The sequence below is a fragment of the Elgaria multicarinata genome, chromosome 4, assembly GCF_023053635.1.
Source record: "Elgaria multicarinata webbii isolate HBS135686 ecotype San Diego chromosome 4, rElgMul1.1.pri, whole genome shotgun sequence".
In the NCBI taxonomy this organism is placed as follows: domain Eukaryota; kingdom Metazoa; phylum Chordata; class Lepidosauria; order Squamata; family Anguidae; genus Elgaria; species Elgaria multicarinata.
In genome coordinates this window covers 82,648,112-82,673,349 of record NC_086174.1, presented here as the reverse complement: position 1 = coordinate 82,673,349, position 25,238 = coordinate 82,648,112, and the positions used below count along the sequence as shown (strand labels likewise).

At 38.6% G+C, this 25,238-nt stretch overlaps 1 protein-coding gene across 8 annotated transcripts in view; it reads right to left on the bottom strand.

Moving 5' to 3' along the window:
• Window positions 1-6,203: 6,203 nt before the first annotated feature.
• Window positions 6,204-25,238, bottom strand: part of EPB41L2 (erythrocyte membrane protein band 4.1 like 2) — a 114,024-nt gene continuing 94,989 nt past the window's right edge. For 3 of the 8 annotated variants that reach the window (XM_063124680.1, XM_063124681.1, XM_063124679.1), the window contains exons 14-21: window positions 24,452-24,598; window positions 18,927-18,980; window positions 18,184-18,726; window positions 17,130-17,252; window positions 14,087-14,179; window positions 12,890-12,970; window positions 10,263-10,368; window positions 6,204-7,408 (exon numbers count right to left, since the gene is read on the bottom strand). In XM_063124680.1, the coding sequence (XP_062980750.1) occupies window positions 10,264-10,368; window positions 12,890-12,970; window positions 14,087-14,179; window positions 17,130-17,252; window positions 18,184-18,726; window positions 18,927-18,980; window positions 24,452-24,598 (1,146 nt within the window). In that variant the 3' untranslated portion in view covers window positions 6,204-7,408; window position 10,263. Of the gene's footprint in view, window positions 7,409-10,262; window positions 10,369-12,889; window positions 12,971-14,086; window positions 14,180-17,129; window positions 17,253-18,183; window positions 18,727-18,926; window positions 18,981-20,605; window positions 20,774-24,451; window positions 24,599-25,238 lie in introns of all 8 variants that reach the window. The other 5 variants (XM_063124687.1, XM_063124683.1, XM_063124686.1 and 2 more) reach the window with 5 other exon arrangements.

The following is a 25,238-nucleotide window of genomic DNA, read 5'->3' as shown; positions in this document are numbered from 1 at the left end:
AATTTTCTCCTACAGAAAGTGGAAGAAGGAACTAGAGAATTTGGCTATCCTTGACTTGATACTGACCAACAGGGATGACTTAGTGGATAAAGTGGTAGTTATGGGAACTCTGGGGGAAAGTGACCACATCATATTTGAATTCTTGATTTTAAAGGAAGCAAAAGCTGAGTGTAGCCATATGTGTACTCTGGATTTTAAGAAAGCCAATTTTAATAAATTCAGATCTTTGATACATTAGGGTCCCATGGCAAGTGACCCTAATGAGAAAAGGAGTCCAAGATGGGTGGCAGTTTTTTTTAAAAAAGGAATTTTTTAAAAGCACAATTACAAACATTTACCAAGGGATGGTAAAAGCAACAAAAAAGCTTTCTTCAGGTACATGCATAGTAAAAACAGAGGAAAGAAATGGTGGTTCAACTACTCAATGAGGATGGCAAATTGATAACAGACGACAAAGAAAAGGCCGAAGTGCTCAATTCCTATTTTGGCTCAGTCTTCTCCCAAAAGTGGGTCTATGACCTCCCCGGCAAAAGGGAAGTACAAGCTGAAGGGGCAGTATTGCAGCTTGAGATTGATAAACAAATGGTCACGGAACACCTAATTTCTTTGAAAGATTTCAAATCTCCAGGGCCCGATGGACTGCATCCTAGAATAATAAAGGAGTTGGGAGAAGAACTCTCAGAACCACTGTCTATTATCTTTGCAAAATCATGAAAGTCGGATGAAGTGCCGGATGACTGGAGCAGGGCTAATGTTGTCCCTATCTTCAAAAAGGGCATGTTTAGCATTGAGAAGGGAAGACTGGAGACATAAAACTTTTCAAATACTTGAAAGGTTGTCACACAGAGGAGGGCCAGGATCTCTTCTTGATTATCCCAGAGTGCAGGACACAGAATAATGGCCTCAAGCTACAAGAAGGCAGATTCAGGCTGGACATCAGGTAAATCTTCCTGTTAGAGCAGTACGGCAATGGAATCAATTACCTAGGGAGGTAGGGAGGTCTTACACACTAGAGACCACCAAGATGCAGCTGGACAGCCATCTGTCTGGGATTCTTTCAGATAGATTCCTGCTTTGAGCAGGGAGTTCGACTCGATGGCCTTATAGGCTCCTTCTAACTCTACGCTTCTATGATTTATTTATTTATTACATTTCTATACCGCCCAATAGCTGGAGCTCTCTGGGCGATTTACCTAGTTCTAAGGTGGTGTAAAAAAATGTGGTACTCATGATCATCAGTGCACCCCTATACAACTTTATTTTTGCCCACTATGGTACCCCCCACAATTAACACTATTTTACTTGCATCTGGGATCACTGTGAAATAGCTTTGTGTTGGTGCTGAAAACTGTGGGTTAAAAGGAGTTGCTTATTGTGTTGGGGCTCAGACCCCATCTCTGCCTTGTAAAGTCTTTTGTCCAAGTTACTTCTCCTTTGAAAACCTCCCAGGGCAGCCATTTTGTAGTGGTGTCCAGGACACTTTTTCAAATTGCCCAATATGCCCGCAGTTGCAAAACATTGCCTACCCTTGCCCTAGGGTGTTACTTGACATTGGTCGAGTACCGTAGCCAGACAGAACTGTCACACCTTCAAACACTGCAATCACCAGGAAGTATTGGTGTGACTGGATTTGGGTCCATCTTATATCTGTTCTATTGAATCCATTGTCTATGGTACTCAAAGCCATTTCTCCTTTTGATTGTTTTGTTTCAGTAGGACCCGGAATCTTTCCCTTTGTTCCTTATGGCCAAACCCTATAAATCCCGAGTTCCAGGCCCACACTCTTCCAATTATCCCCACCAGTCCCAGTTTGTTGATATCACTCACTGAACCCACTTGGTTCCTGACCTCACAGGACCTTTTTAAGGGGGGGGGGAGACACAGGGACCAATTGCCCCGGGGTCTCCATATATGGGGGGTGGGTGGCTCACACATGAGCAGAACTAGACTTTGAACTGATATTGTACATAATCATGAAGACATCGTGTCAATGGCAGAACAGAGGAATAGAAACCCCGAGAATTTCAGTGCTCAAAGTGTTTAGCTTCCAAGGTATACATTTGCACTTCAGAACATCATACGCTATAGTTCTGGTGCTAATCTCACCTCTTTTTTCAATAAATCTATCCATAGCTCAGCACCAAATTTGGGCCTTGCAACTACATAATTTCTTAGGGCTCTGAAACAGCAGACAGCCTATATATTACATCACATCTTTGAAAACCATGGGAGAGGCAGGCGGCAGAAATCCCCTTTTTTGTGTACATTCTGGCATCTTAGGACAGAAAGGTAGATTTCAGCCAATGTTGATTTAGCACAATTCATGTGTGAGAGAAGAGCACAAAAATGAACCAGGTGTTTCTTTTTTACATTAGCACCTTGATTATAATAGAAGACAGTCTGCAAACATTTCAAACAAATAACTGAATGGGGAAATGAAAGAATCTCCTTTTATTCACAGTAAACTACAGGCAAGACCACTTTGGGTAATTCCAACATGCCCTTTTAAACTTTGCAGCTGTGTAACTCTGTAACCCCTTGGCCTTTATTAGAAAACAGACATGTACAAACAAATCAAAGTCCAGAACGAAAAGAATTTAGTACAAGCTGAGCAAAGGCCATTAAGCAGGAGCAAGGAAGCTTAAAGGGAAACACCAGTACAAAGACACCACAGTCTTAGAAGCCTACACAAAGACTGTTTCTGACGTACTGGGACATGGGGTACATTCTGACGGTATTTGTGAGGGAGCTTCCTGGATGGTTTCTCTTCACTGGAATTTTCTTGCCAGTGACTTTGCTTCTGCTGCTACTCATTGCTTACTTCAGAATCAAACTGAAAGAGGGTGAGTCAACCACAATAGGAGGCACCGAAAGGTGGGCAGCTAGGCAGAACTAATAAAATAGAATGCTCTGAATTTAACCTATACAGTAATTAAGATGAGGGAAATAATTCAAGCTACCTCCAGTTCCTTTGAAACAACACTAAATCCCCCGCCTTGCTAGTAATTGAGATTATCCTAAATACATTTCCCCTGGCAGAGCCCAGTTAAATACGTTTAGCTTTCTTGTTGATAATGTATGCCATGTATTGCCAATTTAATAATATAAAAGGGTGGGATGCAGTGTTGCTTCTGGACTGGTTTTGTTAAATTTTGAAGACCAAAATAGAGATGTACAAATTTGATTTTCAGGCAGGAAAAAAAAAAGGAAGCAGCAAGAAGAGTTTTATTTTTATATCAGGCTATACATCCTAATTCTCCCAACCACATCAATTTGTTTGTCCAATTTGATCCCATGTTTTGGAATCAACTTTATGTAGCTGATTTTACTTTGGAAAGTTTCCTTCTTACATTAGCATAAAAACTCTTTCCAAATCTTACTCATGTACTTGATTATGACTGCTAATGGTTTAGCTGGCTTCAACCCTCAGCCCAAAGCAACTTCCTGGCCAGTGACAGGACCAAAAAGGTGCACAGGCAAACATGGCCTGGTTTCACAGGCTGTTGATTCAAGCTTGAAATAACCCAGATGTGAAAAATATACAATCCTCCAGTTGCTGTTGGACTACAACTCTTATCATCTCTGATTACTGGCTATGGTGGTTGAGGCTGGTGGGAGTCCACATCTGGAGGACCCGATGTTCCCCATTCCCAGAATAACCCCTTTTGTCCCTTCATAATTAGAAAAAAGTATATTCTCCATTTCGTCTTTCCCTTGCTCTCAGTTAGACCCAACTACAACCTGCGTTACTCAAGATGTTTAATGAGATGTAGTATTGTTCTGCCCATGTGCATAGTGGAGTTTTGTTTTTATTTTATATGGCTGCAACACAGTACAAATGGTCATATTTTTATTTACTGTTTAAGAAAATTAAACATCCAAGTGAGCAGATCACGTTATCAGGAAGCTTCTGTAGCTGATGTCATCTTGTTGGTATCCTTTCAGCTCTGCTGCAAATTAATTGCTTTTATCCTTTTCAGTGAACAAGGAGCTGTCCCTGGCCAGTAATCCCACAAATGCAGTTCTTTTGTACTATGCCAAATGCAACAAATTGAGGACCACCGAAAGGAAACCAAGATCAGTATGAAATTGGCAACTTTTTAAGGACATTTCACTTCAGGATACAAGTTCAAAACCAGCTATTACTGCACTAGTTTAAGAACAGCTTGTTGTTATAAAAAAAGCTGTGGGGGAGGGGTTGAATGATTTAGATTTGGTTAAAAGAGGTCTAAATAATTTAACTGTTATTTAAAAATGGAGTTTTTATTATTTTGCTTCCTCGTATGAAATAACAACTTTCCAGAACTCATTCAAACAATGGCTTCATGTGATACTTGACTACTTGAAAAAATCATACGACAAAAATATGGACTTTTCTTCTATTTTACTACCACTTTCTGAAATCACTGCAATCATGAGTGCTGGAAAAACAAGCAGTGAAATGAAATACTCTTATATAAAAGAATAAAACATGACAAATGGAAATATACCAGCTGCTGCTTACCTGCTTCTGACATCTATGTCTTCTTTAGGCCTAATGTATTTCTTAAGGTTTGTACAGACGTATGATGTGTGTGTGTGTGTGTGTGTGTGTGTGTGTGTGTGTGTGTGTGTGTGTGTAAAAGTAACAGATTTGTAACACTATAGTTGCAAAGGACTAGAGCTTGCATGACCTAGTACTCACAACAAACTGGAGGTTGTTCATGAAATGCATTTCTTCTCCTTGCAACTGAACTGTTGGATACTTCCTGTAATGCCATTAAAAATGTGATATTCCCTCCCAGACATCTGCTTGAACATGTTTTTAAAACAGTTAGCATGAAATTCTATACTGTGTGAATATCCACTTTCGCACGGAAAAAACATGGGGAACACAAGTGGCTACTCACACTATGGTAGCAATGCCCTCTACCTTTCCCATCACATCCCCCCTTAAGTATGTATGGCCCCCATTTCCTAAGAACATAAATCTTCTATCATTTGTTCATTTCTAAACTATTCCTTTTTCCTGGAAGCATCATCCAGCCCTTATGCCTGAACAGTCATTTCACTGCAACCAAAGGACTGGGATTAATATGAGGGCAGTGCTATGAGGGAAGCAGATGTCATTGCTACTAAAAAAAAAAGAATATTTGTAAGAGCTCTTAATGTAAACTAAGAACTACTGAAACTAAACCAAGTACAGACAATAGAAATGCTGTTTATTATGGAGCATAATAGTTTCAGCCAGAAGTGTCAGTGATATGGTCGAACAAAAAACATGGATGAGAGCAGACAAGGGATCTGTTTCAAAGACAGCAGGCTGGGTTCAGACTAAATTAATTGCACTTGAGATCCCATTGAAATCAATGTGAAAAGTTAGTCACAACTTAAGTCTATTGATTTTAAAATGGGAACTAAGTGCAAACAACTTAATTTAGACCAAATCTAATGTTCTTAAGAAACACATGGGTTCACACATCATGCTAACCCATGGTGGCTAGCAAGCTACGTTGCGTAAGTAGTTATGCAAACAACTTACTGTGCTCCCATCACATTATCAGGTGAACAAACTACACAGAATAGTTTATTTCAGCTTGCCTCTCCTCCTCTTGTATCTCAGCTTCCTTTGCAGTGGGAATAACGATTGTTTGAGAGAAGTAGCATGGTGGCAAAAAAAAAAAGCTATGTAGATCTCCATAATCCACAGTGCGCAACAGACCAACACCCTAATCCATCATAGGTAAAATAACCCTTACTGCAGACCATGGAGTTTCAGGGTGGTTTATTTGGGGGAAATAAATGACTGGGGGGACAACGACGTCAACATGCCACAAATTAACCCAGCATAAGTTGTTTTGGAATATAAACCGCCATGGGTTAGCATGTAGTGTGGACCCAATCATTGAGAATACAGCAGACACTTCCCTATCAGGCTGGATAAAGAATTAGAATTACAAACAAAGTAGTAGATTTTAATTCCCTTATAGCACTTTGCCTTTTAAATGAATGTGTGTATATTCCTTGCTAGAAAAAATGGTAGCCTCTTGCTATTCCATTAGGATAAAGACCAATGAATTTTGATAACATATATTTAATCAAAGCAGATACTTTTCTTAACAATGTGTTTAATTCCCACATGATGTGCTTACAAAATATCTTCCAACTATGTTGGTAAGCTCAAATTTTTTGTTTTAAATGACAAATTAAAAATTGGTGAAACATTTAGAGAATAAACGAACTTTATTTATAATAGTATTACAGAAAGCAAAATATCACTTAATACAACTTTAAGCTGCTATAAATTTAATATGGCATCATAACTATACATAAGGTGAACAGTAGAGGGGAAAACAGACGTAGTTAACAGCTATCATACAGACTTCCTCAGTGGTGGGCAGCCTCACGCTATAAAGTTGGTTCCCATACTACTTACAACAAGCCTTAGGCTGCATCCCTGGTTCCTCAATGTCTTTAAAACCTGTACATGCTATTAGGCAAACTACTTCGAAACAGGTAACTGCTCAACAAAAGTGTCAGTTATAACAGGGAGACCAAGGGTTGTTTTTGCAATGCAAGCATTCTGCACATAATCAAAGTGTTTAACATTTAACATGTTAAGAGAAAAGCACTAAGGTTTTAAGCTGCCTAGATTATCTTTGTTGGAAGAGAAGAGACCAAAGTCCTTCCAACATTGTCTGGAATGTTGCAGACCACAAAGTGTCTACGAAGGAATTGAACAATGGCAGTGAAGTGCAAAAAGGTTACTAGAACAGTGCTCAGTCAGTAGAAACAACATTATAACTCTCTCTCTTCTATATTATATCAGCACCAGTTCTCCTCAAAGTGGGAGACCCCCAGAACAGAGAAAGTTATAAGGAGTCTGTATAAAATCCATACAAATTTTAATTTATGTTTCCCACCAAGTTACAGGAAAGCTTTGTAATTCTTTTTAATAAAAACAATGTCTCTCTTATATTATTTAACATTTTATTTACCTGAATAATCTGAAAAAACTAAGGTATTCCAGTAAGAGGCTTTAATTGAAATATTTTGAAAAGGCTATATCTAAATTAGTCAAAGATTCTCTCCTTCCTGCATATTACAATTACTCAAGTGAACAGTGCATACTAAATATTTTTGTTCACTTTCATGCAATCAGGAATCAGTTATATAAAAATGGCAGGGAATTGTGCAAAAAATAATAAATCTCTAAACCTCATAAAAAAGCCAAGAATGTTAAGAAGTGGTTATAAAATTAAAAACATACATGGTAAAGGATGAGAGAAGATAAGGTTTGGTGTTGGTGATTCATTTTGGAAATGTCTGGTCGCTGGCGCCAGGCTCGGTGAATTCATCGAAATAGTGGTAGGGACACCAACTTGGAATGACTGAAGTTCTTCATAGTCACAAATCATTCTTCATAATTCTAAGGGAGGCAAGAAATTTAGTGTACATAGAGTTGACGGCTATTAAACATCCTCTCAATCAAATGGCACTTGCCATTTTCCTTCTCAAGAGCTTCTTTGCTTTGCTTTTTTTATGCTACATGCTACATTTCCATGACCTCAAGAGGCAGCAGACTTTCCCCAAATTTTCAAGGACACCCACCCACACCCACTTTTAAACAGAGAACAGGCAGAATCTGCCCACTCCACTCTGTAATTACAAATAGCACCTCCATGCCAGGGCCTATAGGGCCAGCCATGCTTGAAGACCTACTAGGATTATGGGAAACATTGTTCCTCTTTGTAGAGACATACTCCAAGCACTGAAGTAGGTTCTAGCCTAAAGAGTGGTAACTTGCTTCTTGCTTACACTCTTGCTACTTGTGATGGAATTGCTCCGTTTGACTTAGCAATTCCCCGGCCAGAGAAGGGGGGTCTGACTCAGCCAGCCCTGACACACACCCCTTCACTGCAGCCTTTTAACCCTTTACAGTCTAGGTTCTCAAGGAAACCACGCCACACTCCAGAAGTAGGGACCAAACACTTTGATTCTTGACACTACACACTTTCATAAGGGTCCACACATTAAGGTTAACATTTAAGAGGTTTGGGGGAAAAACACGGACAAAGGAATGACACCCTTCCCTTTCACACGCTCAAGCCTAACAGAATCCACACTCACTCCCCACTTAACCACCCCCACCAGCCGTAACTCCGGCAAGGTCCCTTGCCCAAATTGTACCCAAACCTATTCTAAAAAAAACCAAAACACTTAACTCTGCAACTCAACCTTTGTTGCTCACCCCGATTTGGCTTTATGCCACTCGAGCTAAACTCCTTCCCTCAGCGGCCGCATGGGGCCTCCGCCATCCAGCCGGTCCGGCCTGGATGCTCTCACTCACCACACACGCTGGCCTCCTAACACCCACAGGAAAGAGGCCGGACCCTTAGGTGCCTAAGCCTTTTATCCCTTTCTGGGATCCCCTTATCACCAGACCCACTCTGACCAACAGAAACCCCATAGCAACCCATACCTCTCCCAAAGGGAGGGGGGAATGCTCCCAGACATTGAACAGCTGCAACTTGTTACTCTCCCCCCCCACCCCCGGTACTAGCCCGGGGAGGGCGTTATCAGATGCCAGGCACTTCTCGCCCAGCACGGCCTTGGCATTACCCTTTCTACTCCCTTTCCAGACACAAAGAAACCCCTCTCCCTCTCCCTGGGATGAAGCAAAAGATGTTCTCTTAAAGGAACCATGGGCTCAGCCCATGACACTATTCAATTCTAGGAGGGGAGTAAATGGCAAAAAGGGGCCAATCCCCATTGTTCAACTCTATAACCTGCTCCAAAGTAGCCCCCCCTTTTTTTTGCATATGGGAACTATTATTTCTCAACGGGCTAGAAAGCAGGAATACCTAGTAGTGCCCTGGGCCTTGGAACAGGCTATAATCACTGATAAGGTTCGGTATCAGCTTCTCCCCACTGCTCCTTCTATATCCTGGATAACTTTGGAGTATCAGTATCATCAGGGAGGCTTCCATTGCTGCCATTTGGGTGACAGCCTGCTCTGAGGTCTGGGGGTCTCTCTGGAAATGGTCATTATCTTTCCCCAGTACTGCTCTGGGATTTAGACTTAGTTGTGACCTAGAGATACAAATTAGGACTTCCTTACTGCCCACACTGCTACTAGTCTTCATTCAAGCTAAAGAGGGGGCAAATGGGGAATGCCTGATCTCCACCCATCAGGCTTGACCCTTCTCAGGAGTTTAATATCCCTGGTATTCATGCTGGTGACATTGCTATGCACAATAATCTGGAAATTCATAAGCAGTTCTAGGCTCTTTATCAGCTTTATTTAGGAACCATGCAGACTCCAGTAAGTTCTGCAAGCTACAGTATCTTCAAAAAGTCTTCTCTTGCAGATCTTAATAACTATGCAGCATAAGGCCCCTTAGATAGTCATGCCTTAAACCTGAGTTGAGGAACATATGGCCCTCCAGATGTTGTTGGACTGCAACTCCCATCATCCCTCATCATTGACTATGCTGGCTAGAGCTGGTTGGAGTTGCAGTCCAACAATATCTGGAGAGCCACAAGTCCACCATCCCTGCTCTAAGCTATTATAGGACTCTAAAGATTAAAAACAACATGTTGAATTGAGTTCAGAAAACACTATATTGGTGTATGTTGTCTCTATACCATGCACTGGTTAACAGTCTAGCTCCTGTATTTTGAACCAAGTAAAGCTTCCAGACAATTTCCAAGGGTAGCTCTTTACAAAGCCTATTGTAATAATCTAAATGTGATGTAACCAAGGCACGGATAACTGTTGCCAGATTAGACCAATTCAGGAAAAGGCACAGCGTGTGCAATAAAAATAATTGTACAAACACATTTCTTGCCATCTTTGCCACATGAAAATTCAGTGACAGTATGAGATCTACAAACCCTGATCTTTCAGGAAAAGCATGATCCCTTCCAGAATACATTGAATCCTAATCCCCTGAGCTAAACTTTCTACTGACCAACAGCACCAGCTACAAACTGCCTCCCATGCACTCCTTGCAGTTTCTCTCTTTTGAACTATATTTTTCAATGTCTGCTTTTTCCTGTGCTTTTGTTTCTTTAACTTGCTTTTCTTAAATCAAGACTCCAAATTGGAAGAATCCAAAATTTAGAACATGGATCTGATTCCATGCAGATTCATGGAAGATAACTTTATCTGTGGTCGAGGATGCCATCATGGGGTTTCCTATGGTTAACATCAATAAACAGCATTTCCAAGTATGTAACATAGAAAGATGTGCTCTATATTGAGAGTTGGAGGCTCTTACCTTATTCTGCTGCTTCTTCAAGTTCTGTCTCCTTATGCACCACTACTCTTGTTACAGACATGTCAGGATGCTGCTCTTTGGCTTCTTTAATGGCTTGTGCCAATGCCTACATAAATATAAAAATGAACTAGCTGAACAACTACAGGTATTAAAATTAAGACTTAGTTGGGTGGGTAGTGGCTAGCAAGGCTACCAGCATTATACATCCTAGATCAATTTTGTTCAGAGAGAAAACTGGACAGATGCATAATATTGCTGTACAATAACTGAAACAGACAAATAAATAGTAGTACACTTTGTACAGTCTGAGCTGTGAACTAGGCTTTGAATATTTTCTTAATTTAAAACATTTATACCCTACTTTCCAGTCAAACCTCTTAAAGTGGTTTGAATTTAAAAATACTAAAATAAGCATCAGACACACACACACACACACTAAAACAGCAAAGATAAACAATAGAAACAAAATTTGGACCACCATGTTAGACACCATAACTACTGTATATTTACGTATTTGCTAAACAGGATCAAATGTGGATGTTTTATTCAAAGCATTGTAAGGAACACTTTTCATGAATGACTCGATGGCCTCATAGGCCCCTTCCAACTCAAGTATTCTATGATCCTATGATTGCTTTTCTGCATGTGTATATAAAAAGACTGACATCTGTGAGAATATTTTCAACTCATCTGAAGAGTCAAGTCTGCTACTTTGGAACATCCCTTCAGATGAAGGATCTGCAAAACATTTTCTATTCCAGAGACATTGGCACAAACATTTCTATGATGTTGCAAATTGCTCACCTTTCATCCATTATTATGATTGGATGCTCCATCTGAAGTAGCACAACATAAAAGCTGTAGGGAACGCTTTCAGTATAAGTGCATCATGAAACTCTGATACTTGTCCCTTTTTCAGGATGTTCTACCCCTATTTTCCCTAGACAACCTCCATAGGCATGTGCACGCGCGCGCGCGCACACACACACACACACACACAATGAATGCCTCTTTAGATTGTTCAACATGGTGAGCCAATGGGTTCATAATGGCATGCAGAGAGCTCCTGCCAATGCAAACTCATTAAATTTCAATGATGCAAAGACTGGAAGATATGTATGGCTAAGAAGCCATGTTTGTGAAGACCAGTCCTTTGCGATTCGTTTACTGAGTGTTAAATATATTTATTTAGTGAAGATAATGTGTGGACTGGGGTGGGTGGGCATGAAATCACAAGGGGGAATCAGCAGGCATGCAGAGGGTGCTTAATCCCTCTCTCTAGCACTGAATCTCCTGCCCAAATGCCCCCTACATCTGTCTAGAAATTAAAATGGATGGGAAATGTCCTGAGGGGAGAGGAAAGAATCAGTGGTCATGGGAAGAATTAAGCACCTCCCCTGCCTCCATCAATTGTCCTCTACAAATTGTCCCCCCTCCCTTTCATGTAGCCACAGTGATTGCAAGTCTGGGAATATGTGTTTGCCAAGGTAATAGGCAGTTCTGCCTCAAAGCAGCAGTCAGTAATCTTCCTGCTTCAGCTTTACTTGTTGATGCGGAAAGTGTAAGCAATGGCCAATTAGTAACTTTTCCCTAAAGAATTTCTGAAGACACAGCTTAGAGGTAAACAAAATGTGCAGTGATTTTGCTTTGACAGACCACACTGGAAATTCTCAATAGAACTTATACTAAAATAAATAGCAATCACTTCTTAGATATAATGCTAACATTCGTAGTTTTAAAAAACAAGAACACAGATTTTTCTTTGCCTAAGCTTTCCTTAGTAGTTGAGCACAGAAGATGAGAACAGAATAATTCTTCAAAATATAAGGAAATAAAAGAGAATAGAGAATGAGATTGCATAGACAAGAAAAAAATGGATTCAGGAAAGAATGGACTTCCACTTCAAACTGCTAGATCCTCAATGTATTGAAATAATGCTGGATTTACTACTTAATGAGCACTTATTTTTACATAAATAAAAAAACTCAAGGATTCACTAAGCTCAACAAGGGTCATATATTACAAAAAATACTCATAATTTAGGGTATCTTGATATTTATACCATCCTGAATGGAAGGTTCTGAGCTCTTGAGGTTATGGAGGGTTCTGAGCTCTTGAGGTATGACAAATTCCATTTTATTAAAGAAAAGATGTTGTGTGACCTTTTCAGATTCCCTTACTGCACATGTGCCAGGACAGACAACCCTCTTGCCTAATGCTAAACAGCTCTACCATTTAATTTCAGGCTTCAAGGAAAGATTGAACTTGTCAGAGGCACATCAAAAACTGAAATTAAATTTACACAGATGCCTTGGTACATTACAAATAAGAAATGAAAATTGAATCCCTGTTTCGTTGATTTATAAATCGACCATCAATTAAGCATCACTGCAGCACCACACAATAAAAGGACAGGCTATAATTAAATAATTTGGTGATTCTTAGCTGTTTGTCTTGATTTTTACCCACTCTAAGTTAATCTCTTTGTAAATGAAATGTTATGCAAATTAATCAAAAACATCACCAGTTTCTTAACATTGCTCACTTTCTTAGCAGTTATATTTTATTTTGACAGGGGAAATTGCTTTACTATTATAAAGAAGAATGGTGTGCATTCTGTCTCTCACCTGGTCATGGTCAAGGTCTGCATCTCCAGTGATAACAATCCGCTTTTCAATTCTGGTTTCTGACACACCACCTTTTACAGTCTATAGGGTTCACAAGGGGAAAAAAAGTGTTACTTAACCCTTCAAGAATTTGCTGAGGAAAGACTGCAGTGGTATAGATTGGCAAAGCAAGCAACAAAGAAGCAGAAGTGGCAGAAAGTTCAAAAATCCATCAGTGCAGGACTAAGCAGAGCTAGAATGCCCACCCTGTACGATGTCTGGTTTGGTGAAGGACACATTATATCCTTTTTCTCATTCCCAGAGTAATGCATCCAATGTCTGAATTTCCCCAGGCCCTATTTGAATGCACCTGTTGGAACTGCTTCTGCTACAAGTGCATCCCACCATTTATTGCACTCATTCACAGTTTCTTTTCAACAGTGTGGCACATCAGGGGGAAAAAGACAGCTAGAGCCCCAAGAAGCATAGATCAAGTGTGAGATACTTATTCAATGAAACGTGGAAGCCATAAGAAAAATGCCAGAAGCAGTATCCTCTTTACCACTAAACTAAATGCACAGCTGAAAGGAATTTTGAACAGTCTTGCTGTTCTGCCCCTTAGAATATTTGGAATGAGCATGCAGACAGATACAGTTCTTTAATGCCTTGCAAGTGTCAGGTGTGCTGAAATTAGCATGTCCAACATTTGGAATCTTCTCCGCCTACAAATGATCTGCTATGTGTAAAATACTACTTGTATCATTGGTAAAAAGGTGGAGATAGTTTTCTCATCCACCCTCTATCCTAGGAATTTGGTACTGCTGGTTGTTTGGTCTCTGGTTTCCTACCCCAGATTTTTAGTGACATTTGAGAGGAGAGATATTTTCCTCCTCTGCATGTTTTCTTTCACCACTGGCAGAAGGGGTTAGACAGTCTATGAAGAGGTCTCCTAATAGGTTACTGTCTTCTATTAAGTGTCTGAAAATTTACGTGTTTTTTTGCAGGTGGGGTGAGGAGGTTAACTTCAAAAAGCCCTGAAATAAGAAACATTTTAAAAAATCACTATCAAATCAATTCCCTTCTAGCATTTCAATAGTTGGCATAAAATTCTTCCAGCAACTTATAGCCAATTTAATATAACTTTTTATTGTCCATCTCAATTAGAGAAATCCATTTATGTCAGACAAGGAGAGAACTGCAAGACTGACTCTGTTTTACCTTAGTGATGTGTGTGGTTGTGGTTGTAGAAAGAGATTCTGAAGTGATCGTCTGTGCACTCAACAGCACACCCGCATCACCACTGCCATCAAACTGCATAATCAAGAATAAAGAACAGTCAATTCTGACTAACAGTGAAACCTAAGCATTGATCCTTAAGTTCTTATTTAAATAGAAGTTGCCTGCTTTAGAAATAAAGGCATTCACATTGTTTCTCATACTAGCTATGTTTGCTTGTTAATAGAACAGACAATTCTGAAATGCACTAAATAAAGCAGAGAGAGGCAGGTGAAGAAGGAGGTAGATATGGATGATTCTAGACACCTACTCTTGTTCCAGTTGGACTCTCCCCATTGCAAGGCCATCCCTATGGTTGGGTGTGTGTGTGTGTGCGTGTTTAATTGATGGTATTATTTCTTGTAATTTTATTATTTTATGTTACTTGTAAGCTGCCTTCGTAGTATTTATTTCCATGAAAGGCAGCCAATAAAAAATTGCAATAAATAAATAACCAATAAATAAATATTCAGTTATCATTAACTCCTTTCTCAGACAGCTGAGGTTAAAATGACAAAGATAAAAGTAAATCCCAAAGAGATAGGTAAAGACATAATTTTGTAGTATTGCTATAATAAATAGTGTAAGTATATGAACATACTCTAAACATTTTAATAAGCTTTAATAAGCAACCAGACAAAGGGGGGAGTCCCAGCTGACAAAGCATTTCAGCCCCACGGACAACATGCCAGGAGTGGTGTGAGAGAAGGTAAATACTATTTGAAATGCTATTTGAAAGTGCTGCTGATTCAGTCCTTACTTATGAGTAGAAAAGTTTCCCACCCTGCTAGGGGCAGCAAGAGACCCGCCCCCAACATTGGCGCCATGTGTTCTTGCACACAAATTTGCAGCCCCCGCCCCCAACAGACACTAGATGCAGCAACCAGGGCGGAAAATGTTCTGCACCCCTGAGCTACAGTGAAGATACAGACTTCATTTAGAAGTTCAGGTTTTAGTTTAGAGTGCAAGTCTAGAAAACTGCACACTGAGGCAGGCTTATCATGAGTAAAACTCTTGCATTCTTAGAGAGGCTCAAACTGCCCATACAATCATCTCCTCAATCCCCATTCTTAGTCCACTTTCCTGATGAACATTCTCGTTCCCAGGGGGGCTCAACTGACCTAAATCCCCCTTTATACATATAAGAACATAAGAGCCATGCTGGATCAGCAACACTGTTTATAAATGACACCTTCCTAATTTAATAAGAAACTGCAGCAGTTGTTGAAGAAAGCTAGTCAGGGGCAAGCACCATCCAGGTAAGAGAGGCTTGCTCTACAAACATGAAGGGAAGCCCCAGCTGACAAGGCGTCTCAGCCCCAGTGACAAACCACCAAGTTAAGTCAATAAGCAAGTTAAGCACCTGTGTGAATTTTCAATGAAGGGTGAAGAGGCCAGGGCAGCCAAACTTCCCTCTTATTTGATCCTGAGGATCTCGGAAGAGGGAAGCTCTTAGTAATGGGCAATGCGACCATTAGAAATAGAGATGGGTTTGTGACAGGCATATAGATTGCACGGTGACTTGGCTGTTTGATGCAAAGGTAGCAGATGCCATGCTTCATCTAGACTGGCTGGTATATAGTGCTGAAGAAGTTAGTGGTTGTGATGCACATCAGAACCAATAATGTGGGGAAATATAGTTGTGAGGTCCTGGAAGCAAAATTTAGGTTCCTAGGTAGGAGGTTGAAATCCAGGACTTCCAAGGTAGCTTTCTCTAAAATGCTACTTTTTCCAAGCACAGAGCCAGCTACACAGGCCGAGCTGAGGGATCTGCTTGTGAGGATGGGGCAGTGGTGTCAGAAGGAGGGGTTTGGATTTGTTAGGTACTGGGGACGTGTCGAGACAGGGCAGGCCTTGTAAAAGAGCTGAGATTCACTTGAATTGAAATGGAACCATACTGATGCTTAAATATAAAAAAGGGAAGAAGAGCAACATTTAAGTTGACTTCTGGGGGGGAAATGCAACTAGAACTGGAGAATAAATTGTCTCTAAAGGATATGGGTAAAATCATTTCTGATCATCTAAATGTGGACAGGGTAGAACTAGTTAATGGACTTGCAGTGGGGTATGATAGCAAAAGAGAGCCAGGGGGAAATGCATATGCCAGTGACATTTGGGGAGGGACAACATGTATAGAGGTTTATATGCTAATAACCTACAAGCCTTTGAGCAAGATTGGGGCGTGCTTGATTTTAAAGGAGAACACACACACAGTAAATATATAGTTCTGGACATCACATCTCAAAAAAGTATTGTAGATCTAGAAAAGAGAAACTCCCCTATGAAGAAAGGTTACAACTTTGGGGTCTTTTAGTTTACAAAAAGCTGAGGGATGGCACACACACAACAGAGGGGTATAAAATTATGCATGGTGTGGAGTGGAGAGAGAAACACCCCTTCATAAAACTAGAACTTCGGTCCATTCAATGAATCTGAACGGTGGGAGATTAAGGACACATAAAAGGAAGTACTTCTTCATACAAGAATGTAATAGAAATGGAATTTATACAATTCCATTTAAATGATGGAATTCATGACCACAAGATATGGTGATAGCCACCAAGTTGGATAGCTTTAAAGGGAGCTTAGATAAATTCATGGAGGATAGGGCTATCAATGGCTACCAATCATGATGGCCATATACTACTTTCAGGATCAGAGGTGGCATGCCTCTAAGAATCAGTCCCTGGCTACTGCGCTCATGTCCTGCAAGTTGGCTTCCAAAAGTATCTGATTGGACACTATGAGAAACAGGATGCTGGATCAAATACATTTTTGGTCTAATACATGTATATTTATGTATTATATTACATATTAAATATTTAGGAGAATTATGTGATTGCTGCTGACTTAATTCCCAAAAATCAATTTTAATACATCTGGATATTATTTTTCAAGTAGATATGGCAACATGACCTCTTATACGAAGTGTAGAGTATTGTTGATGTATCCTAAGAAGATATTGTACATTACGCAACATCTGTACCTGGGGAGATTCATATGTGATCGTTTTAGTCTCTGTCTGAACAATTGGTACTTCCTTGGTGGATATTTCAGTTCTCTGTGAAGCATCTGAAATGGTCACCATCTCAGTTTTAACCACTGGAGGCTAGTATTCAGAAAGACACAGAAGACTATGAATTCAAAAGTCATAAAAAGTAAAGCATTCGTCATGTAGCAGTCTATGAACAAGCTTCAAGGTATTGAATTTATTCTACAAATATTTCTTAATGGATTTTCTAAACCCAAACCTTAAAATGAAAATCATGACAGAAACTTCAGCATCCTGCTTATAAAATACAAAACATTTCCCATTATCATAATAGACTAGTCATTACGCTGTATGATCCTGGCTCAAATTAATTAGATTTACCATCTATTGCAATAAATTCATGCTTCTACAGGGCAACAGACAGCTAGCATAAAATAATGATAATGATTCCATCTGCAAACGCCTTTCACCAAAAGCAATAAATATGATAAAACTGACTCTATCCCATGATGCTTTATGAAGGACTATATTGACTGTACATTCTTAAAAACCATGGATATGTGTTTTCGTATCAAGATCTAGGCAACAATTTCATAAAATATCTAAGGGAAGACAGTAAAAGAGACTTCCGTGGGACTTAAGAAGAATATTACATATATGTATTTTGGCTGCTTTCTACCCAAGCACAGGACAGTTAAATAAATTCATTATTCCAATTAGAAGTTATTGTTGGGTCTTAAACGACTAACAAACTAGACAAGACAAGACTCAAACAAATTAACACATGCAAACAGAAAGCAGAACATAAAAAGTAAAAAAGATGGTATAATCCCAGGCAAGTTCGCTCTTCTGGGAAACCAAACTAGGTGGAGAAAAAATTCAGAAGCCATGAGTGAAGGCAGAATTTGACTAGCATATCAATTTCCCCACCCCTTCCAGATCTGAATTTGTGTGAAACCCTGATGAGGACAGAGAAGAAGAAAGGCAGAGATATCTAACCCTATGTTGAGGTCTCTAATCTAAGGTCCTTTCCTCTTCTACCATTTACCTCAGAGCAACAAATTATTTGTGGTGAGATATCAATGTCAATATGCGATGCCTCTCCATTTACTTTGAACTGCTCTTCCTCCCTCTCTTCTTTTGGGCCTTGTTTATCCAGTTTTGTCAGGTTTGTCTCTTCAGATGTCTTTGTGGATACTTCATTTGTCTTGAGTAAAGTTTCCCTCACTTGCACGTGCTCATCCGTCACTTGAACTGGGCTGACTTCTTGTGAAATTTCCAAACACACCACTGCCTGTACTTTGTGCTTCTCCTCCTCTTTGGTATCTTCATTTTCTTCTACTTCTTTTATGGCATCCTGAGTCATCTGTTGGTGTGGCTGATACTCTCCTACTTCATCTTCACTTTCACTACTGCTGCTATCTGATGACAATGATGAAGAGTCCTTTTTCGACAGATGCTCCATCTTCAGATTTTCCCCACCAGAGACGACTTGTATTTTGCCTCTGCTGGTATTGTCTGTGACTATTGCCTCTTCTATCCCAACCTCTGCCTGCTTCTTCTCCACTAGGTTCAGAGTCTCATGTGAACTCTGCACAAAACAAATGGATGAGGAAAAACAAAAAGTAAAACATATGAATAAATAAAACAATGAACATAAAACCAAGTGATGGGTGGTTTGGGTCATATGAAGAACAAAGATGACTGTAATGGTTAAAGGAAAAAACAAAGGAAAAAGAATGAAGATTCTGAAATGTCAAAGCTCAATGGTCTATGGCAAAAGAGTAGAACCTTAATAGTCCTGCTAGTTCCACTGGAAGGCTCTTCTGTTTGGGGATTAAATTTCTGTGAAACAAAAGCAACCAGAAGACACATATAAATACAAATTTCTACACTTGTTGACACAAACATCTGATTCTATCATTACACAAATAGCACAGAAGCACTCACAAATTTATGGCACGGTTTTGTTAATCAGCACATAAAGACGTGACAGAAATAAGCTTACTGAAAATATACCATGTCTTAGATTCAGACTTAAATCATAGTTAGAATATACCCATTTAAATCAATGGAACTTAAGTTAGTTATAATTAACTTCAATCCCACTGATTCCATTAGTTCTTTTGATTAAGTCTGATTTAACATTCCCTTCCAATATGTTTAAGTCCAGAGTGAGGGGTGACCAACAGAATAGCTTTTATCATTAAAAAAAGGCGGCATTTGGGAACAGGGATTAACTTTAAAGTTTTTAGCATTTAACCTCTTTAGTTTGATTATCTATCTAATCTTATCTATCTCCAGTTGAAATCTTCATTCCCTTACCATGGGGCAAGTTAAGCACTGAAGTACTTTACACCATTTTAAAGCAATTATTTGTTTAATAAAAAAACTGAATAAAATATTATCAATACAGGATAAACTGGCAAGAGCCTCAACAGATTAAACCAGCCATTCCACAGCAATTATGCCTTTGTAGTTGCAGTAGTTTTTCAATAAACTTACTGTATATAAGTAAATACTGGCATTTCTGAAGGAGCTGCTACAAGTTCTGCCAGATGTTCTTACTTTACTGATACTAAACTTTTGAAATGATATACCTTCTGTAGTTGTGGCATAAGTAATGTCTCACATACATTCGCTGGGCATTTCTGAGAAAATATGAAATTTGCCAGTACGAATGTAGTATCTCAAGTGGGCAATTGCAACTGTAAACCTTTAAGAAGCAGTACCATCATAGAGAAATCCCAAATGCAGATTTCCTGTACCGCCATACTAACTTAAAGAAACTGATACTAGATGTAACATTTCTTATGACCCATGACCAAGACATACTGATTGATGTAGGTTTTAAAAGCTAAGAAATGACACACACACGGAAAGTGGTAATATGAAAAAAAAAGGTAAAGAAAAAAAGTAACCATATCTTTAATTAAAACTAGCACAGCATCTGTGACATGGTGGGAAATTTTGGTTTCACCAATTAAAAGTGTAAATTCAATCCAGCTAGAATTTGTAGAATATCAGGTAGAAGAGAAATATAAAACCAATATATGCACACACAACAGAACAACTATTGTTTTGAGTCTGACTCTAAGAAGCGTTTAGAGTGAAGGTGAGATAGTGAAAAAACAGAAAGGTAAAAAACCCTAAAAATAATTTCACATCTAACTTTTCCACTAGCTAGCGAGATCAAGAAAAATGTGTTTAAATGGTGCAATAAAATATCAGTTTATAATCTAGCACCATTCCCATTGCTAGAATGGGGAAAAGCCATTCATGCAGTACCTTGGCATGTAACGCTCCCATAGGGCTTCTAGGCTCCGTATTTTTCTATGCCATAATTTCAGCTTATATTCTTTTAGTTATTTAACATAAGAAGCAAATTCTATCTGACATGTTAAAGCACCCCTCCTCCCTGTGCTCATATATATGGCTTTATGTTGGAAAAGGTAAATGTGGAAAAGCACCTCAGGCAGCTGAGAGAAAGGCGAGGCAGAAAGCTTTTCAGAAGGTATATTATCTTTCACAGCAGTGCCCTCTGCTGTCCACAAGGTAGCTGAAGTGAAGCCAGATTTCATGCTAGTGGAAAAACCCTCTTTACTAAATAAAATTGATGCTATCTCCTCTTCTAGGCTCTAGACAAGTTAGAAAATGGAAAGCAACGAATTAACAGCAGAAGACAAAACAGCAGTGACCTACAAAAGAAAGGAAACATCAGGCAAGAAAAGAAACAAAGGACATATAATGGGGAAAGCACAGAAAAGAATAGCACATTATACTTTTACAACAAAGAGACTTAAAAAAATTAACCACAATATTTAGGGCGGTGCTATGTGTCCTGTTCATATTACTTTTCATATTTTAAATTAAAACCTACATGAAACCACAACTGAAAATATATTCTGTATAACAGTTAAGAAAATTAGACTGGATTTTCAAACTTTTATTTTCAGACTTGCATATTGGCCATATTTAATATTCTGCTTTCCTCAGAATATTAATTATGAAAGGAAAGATAGCTTAAATAGCATATTTAAGCTGAATTATAATATGTGAGCTAACTGATTTGGTTCTGCTTATCTTTGGGGGATTATTTCAGGCAAACTACGCATTACATGCAAATACGTATATTAATGTCCACCCCAATGGCTTTTATGTCAATTGGGTTCAAAATGCATGGCTGTGAATTCAAGCTATCAATTTTCTTTTTAATTGCAGCATAAGTTCAAGGAACTAGCTAGCTGTCAATAGATTCAAAATTAGCTATGCCTCTACTAGAAGAGTTCTGTACAACTTATAAGCCATTGCTCCAATAAGCCATTGCAATCCTCTTTTCTGACTATTAAAAAGGTCCTGTGCACTTAAAAAAAAGAGTGAAAATATTTTATTTTTATTTTATTATTGCATTTATATCCCGCCTCTTTTCTTGCAAGGAACCCAAGGCAGCGTACATAATCCTCCTCTTCCTCCTCCATTTTATGCTCACAACAACAACCCTGTGTGGTGGGTTGGGCTGAGAGTCTGTGACTGGCGCAAAGTCACCCAGTGGGTTTCCATGGCCGAGTGGGGACTAAAACACAGATCTCCCGACTCCCAGTCCGACACTCTAGCCATTACTCCACACTGGTGTTATTGTAGTTATTGTTAATGTTTCTGCAGCTTAAAAACATGCCATATGTGTCCTACAACTCTGCTTTTAATAATGATACTCAGGAACAGAATTTATTAATGCTACAGCTATGTCACAATACTGAGTTATATTTGTATTGGCTGCCAATTACACTATGTGTATATGGGAGAGAAGTGAGTGGGAAAGAAGTAGGAGAGATGGGCACTTAACATAGCACAATTTTATATATGAACTAAATCAGTCAGGATATATGTTCTAACACTAAAAAAGTAAGCTCTAGCATACAGATATAACATAAAGAAAATAGTAAGTCCAGTCTACACTGTGTTAATACTCTTCAAAATGTTAAAAAGGCAATCAATATTCTATTGTAAATTTTAATGTACCCAATAGGCCACCACCACAACAGTCATATCCTTAAATGGACACAACTTCTATGATAACAGCACAATTGTTCTCACTAGTTGAAGGGGATTATCAATTCGTTGCGCAGTAATTCGGCATCGCTTTTATACTGAACATTGTAAATTTACTGTGACATACTACTTATCCTATATAGCTACTTATTATTGACAAGAGGTTCTTGGATGATGACACCCAGTGCATTTAATGAAAAGGAAATCCCAATTTTCAAAATGTATATACACAATATTTTGTAACTATTCTGTCACATATGCTGTGTTAGGCAACAGTAGATGAAAGCATTACTGAAGATAATTCCAAAGAAAGAGCTTGGGGGAAAGAACCAAGCAGCATTTTTCAACCAGCACCAAACTTGTCACTGCATTGGATATAAGCTGGATGCAACTTCAACTGCTTTATCTTATTTGCAATACAGGCAACGTATTGTGTATCAGCCAATGTTCTTTAAATCCTCATTTCTAAATTTGAGATTAAACAAGAGAACAAGAGGTTCTTGGCTCAATATTTCTGATTTGCAGAATGGTTGCAACTGATGTTAATATATATGTAGGGCAATGTCAAGCTTTGTGTACAGAAAGATCAGTTGAATCTTAGTTTATGATACTTCCCTATATTCCAAGACTTTAACTGTGACGTGTAAAATATGTTGGCTTTCACCTTTTAAATCAGAAACTGCCTAATTCATTTTGTACTTTACTTTGTATTTTACTTCTGTTAGCCATGCTGAGCATCATTTGATGGAAAATATAACATTTGCAATTCTTTTGTGTTACATTGGCAACTTGTGATCTTTGAAGTCCCCTTACTCCATAGAAGACTGATCCCTCTTTTTTGCGGGAATTTTTTAAATTTTCAAACCAAAAGAAGTGAACGGGCAAGAAGACAGGCAAATGTTTCACAAAAGCATGATGCTAACCACCCTGTGAGCAGAATATAGAACACCTCTGAGAAACACAGGCAAGAAGTGTGGACATATTGTACTGAAATCCCATGTTACCACCTCTACGCATGTACAATGTTAAGAGATTATGGTATCATGCAGTGCATATTATTCTAGGAAAACTGGACCAGTAAAATGCCTGCTTTACCTAACACACCCAAGGACATTTTAAAAATTTACGTAGCTTGTAAACTAGGGAAAATGTGTAAGCTACCATGCATTAAATGCTGAGTAGTTATTCTCTCAGAATACATAGAAAGGAAACTACTAATGGTTTGATTCTTCAGAACCAGACCTATCTATGTAGTGGACATTATTCAGGTTTTACAGATATTATAAACACACATTTCATTTCTAAAATGGCTGGTCAATAAGTACTGGAAACCATTAACTCTCCTAATGCATCAGCATTTTATAATGGAGAAGTCTTGGTCAACTCAACAGGATTACTCAGGAGTCAGTGATTTCAGGATTACTGCACTAATGCAGATTGAAATTGCATTTGAAAAATACTGTGGAAATAATGTGGTATAATGTTGTATTCTGGATAGCCATAGTTAATTTGTGAACTATTTCCACCAAAAAAATCTAAGAGGCAAATCTCTAAAGGCACTGCACAAAAAGTATATTTCATTTCCAAAAGCACTCTGTAAATTGGCACACACAAGCTCGTTGGTTTTTTGTTTTGTTTTTTGTTAACAGTTGATAACTTTAAACTAACAGAATAGTGGAGTTTAGAGATATTTGTATTAAGATCCCACAGACCCTCTTAATATATTATAAAGCTTGTCATATAATGGCTAAATTGTATTACTTTATCTTGATTTTGAGTTCACTTGAAATACATTAGGCATAATAACCATAAACTGGATTTCTTTCAGGAAAAACATACACTTTTTCTTCACCAGTTTTTTAAGTTCACCCCTTTTGAATAGGGAGGGTTGTACATGCTGCTGCACTCTCATTGTTTGTCCTGCTATATTACTTCCCCCACTTACTGTAAACTGCAATGAAGCCACTTAGGGACTACGAGAGAAAATATTTAAGATTGCACTGTTAATTGCTATTCTATATATTTTATACAAGATAAAAACTCTAAAATGGTATTCTTAGTAACATCTTCATTCTTGCGTCCTCAGTATTTGTAAAACAGAAAGCAACACATGCACACAATGTTAATGAGTATTAGCTGCAAATAAGTGTCATGTTAGCAATAAAAAAATAACCCGTATTTTCCTTAATATTGGAATACAATGTCTGTTTTAACTATTTTCTTAACTCTATGGCTATGCATGCTGACAAGGGTCTTCAGTGACATACCCCTTGTGTCTGTAGAGACAGAGGTGTGATACGCCGCTTTTCCCATTCATTGGGGCGTGGCTCAGGAGTAGATTCCATAAAATTGCGCTTGAGTTCACTAATGCTAGCCTGATGCTTCAGTAATTCATCCTGGGTCTTATCCAGGTCCTAGCAATGTGTAATGTAAAAAGAGTAGACAACTTATGACAAACACAAACCATTAAAAAACCATGAAAAGTGCCTGGCATTTGAAGATTGAAGTAAGAGTTTATTCATTAAAAGTATTAGAATGGACTTATTTCTCAGGAAATAAGTTTCATGTTAATGAAACTGATGCAAGACAAATTTTGTAATGTTTGCATGGCAGAACAAATTATTTATTTCGGCTGTAACTCACTTTTACCTACAAGCTGAAATTAAGTATTTGGTGTTCTCACATTAATACTCGTATTATGTATGCACATCTTTTTAAAAAGCTCTTACTTAGCTACAATGCAGAGGCTATAAAGTCTATGAAGAGCAAAGCAGTGTGTCAAACTCTGCCATATGTTAGGCCTCCTTCAGTGCCCTTGTATTATCTGCTATAGGAGAAATCAATTCAACTGACACAAGTTCACATAGGTTTTACTATCTAATCTACCAAGGAATCCTACTGTACAGCTTATGTTGAAGCTATAGAAACCTGAGACTTGCCCCATTGTAAGTGGATGCATTGCTGCATGATGGAGAAAATGATGCTGCATATACAAAGCCTTAAGGAAAATAGAAGCCAGGTATTAAAACTGTAAATGGCATTGTTTCTATGGGG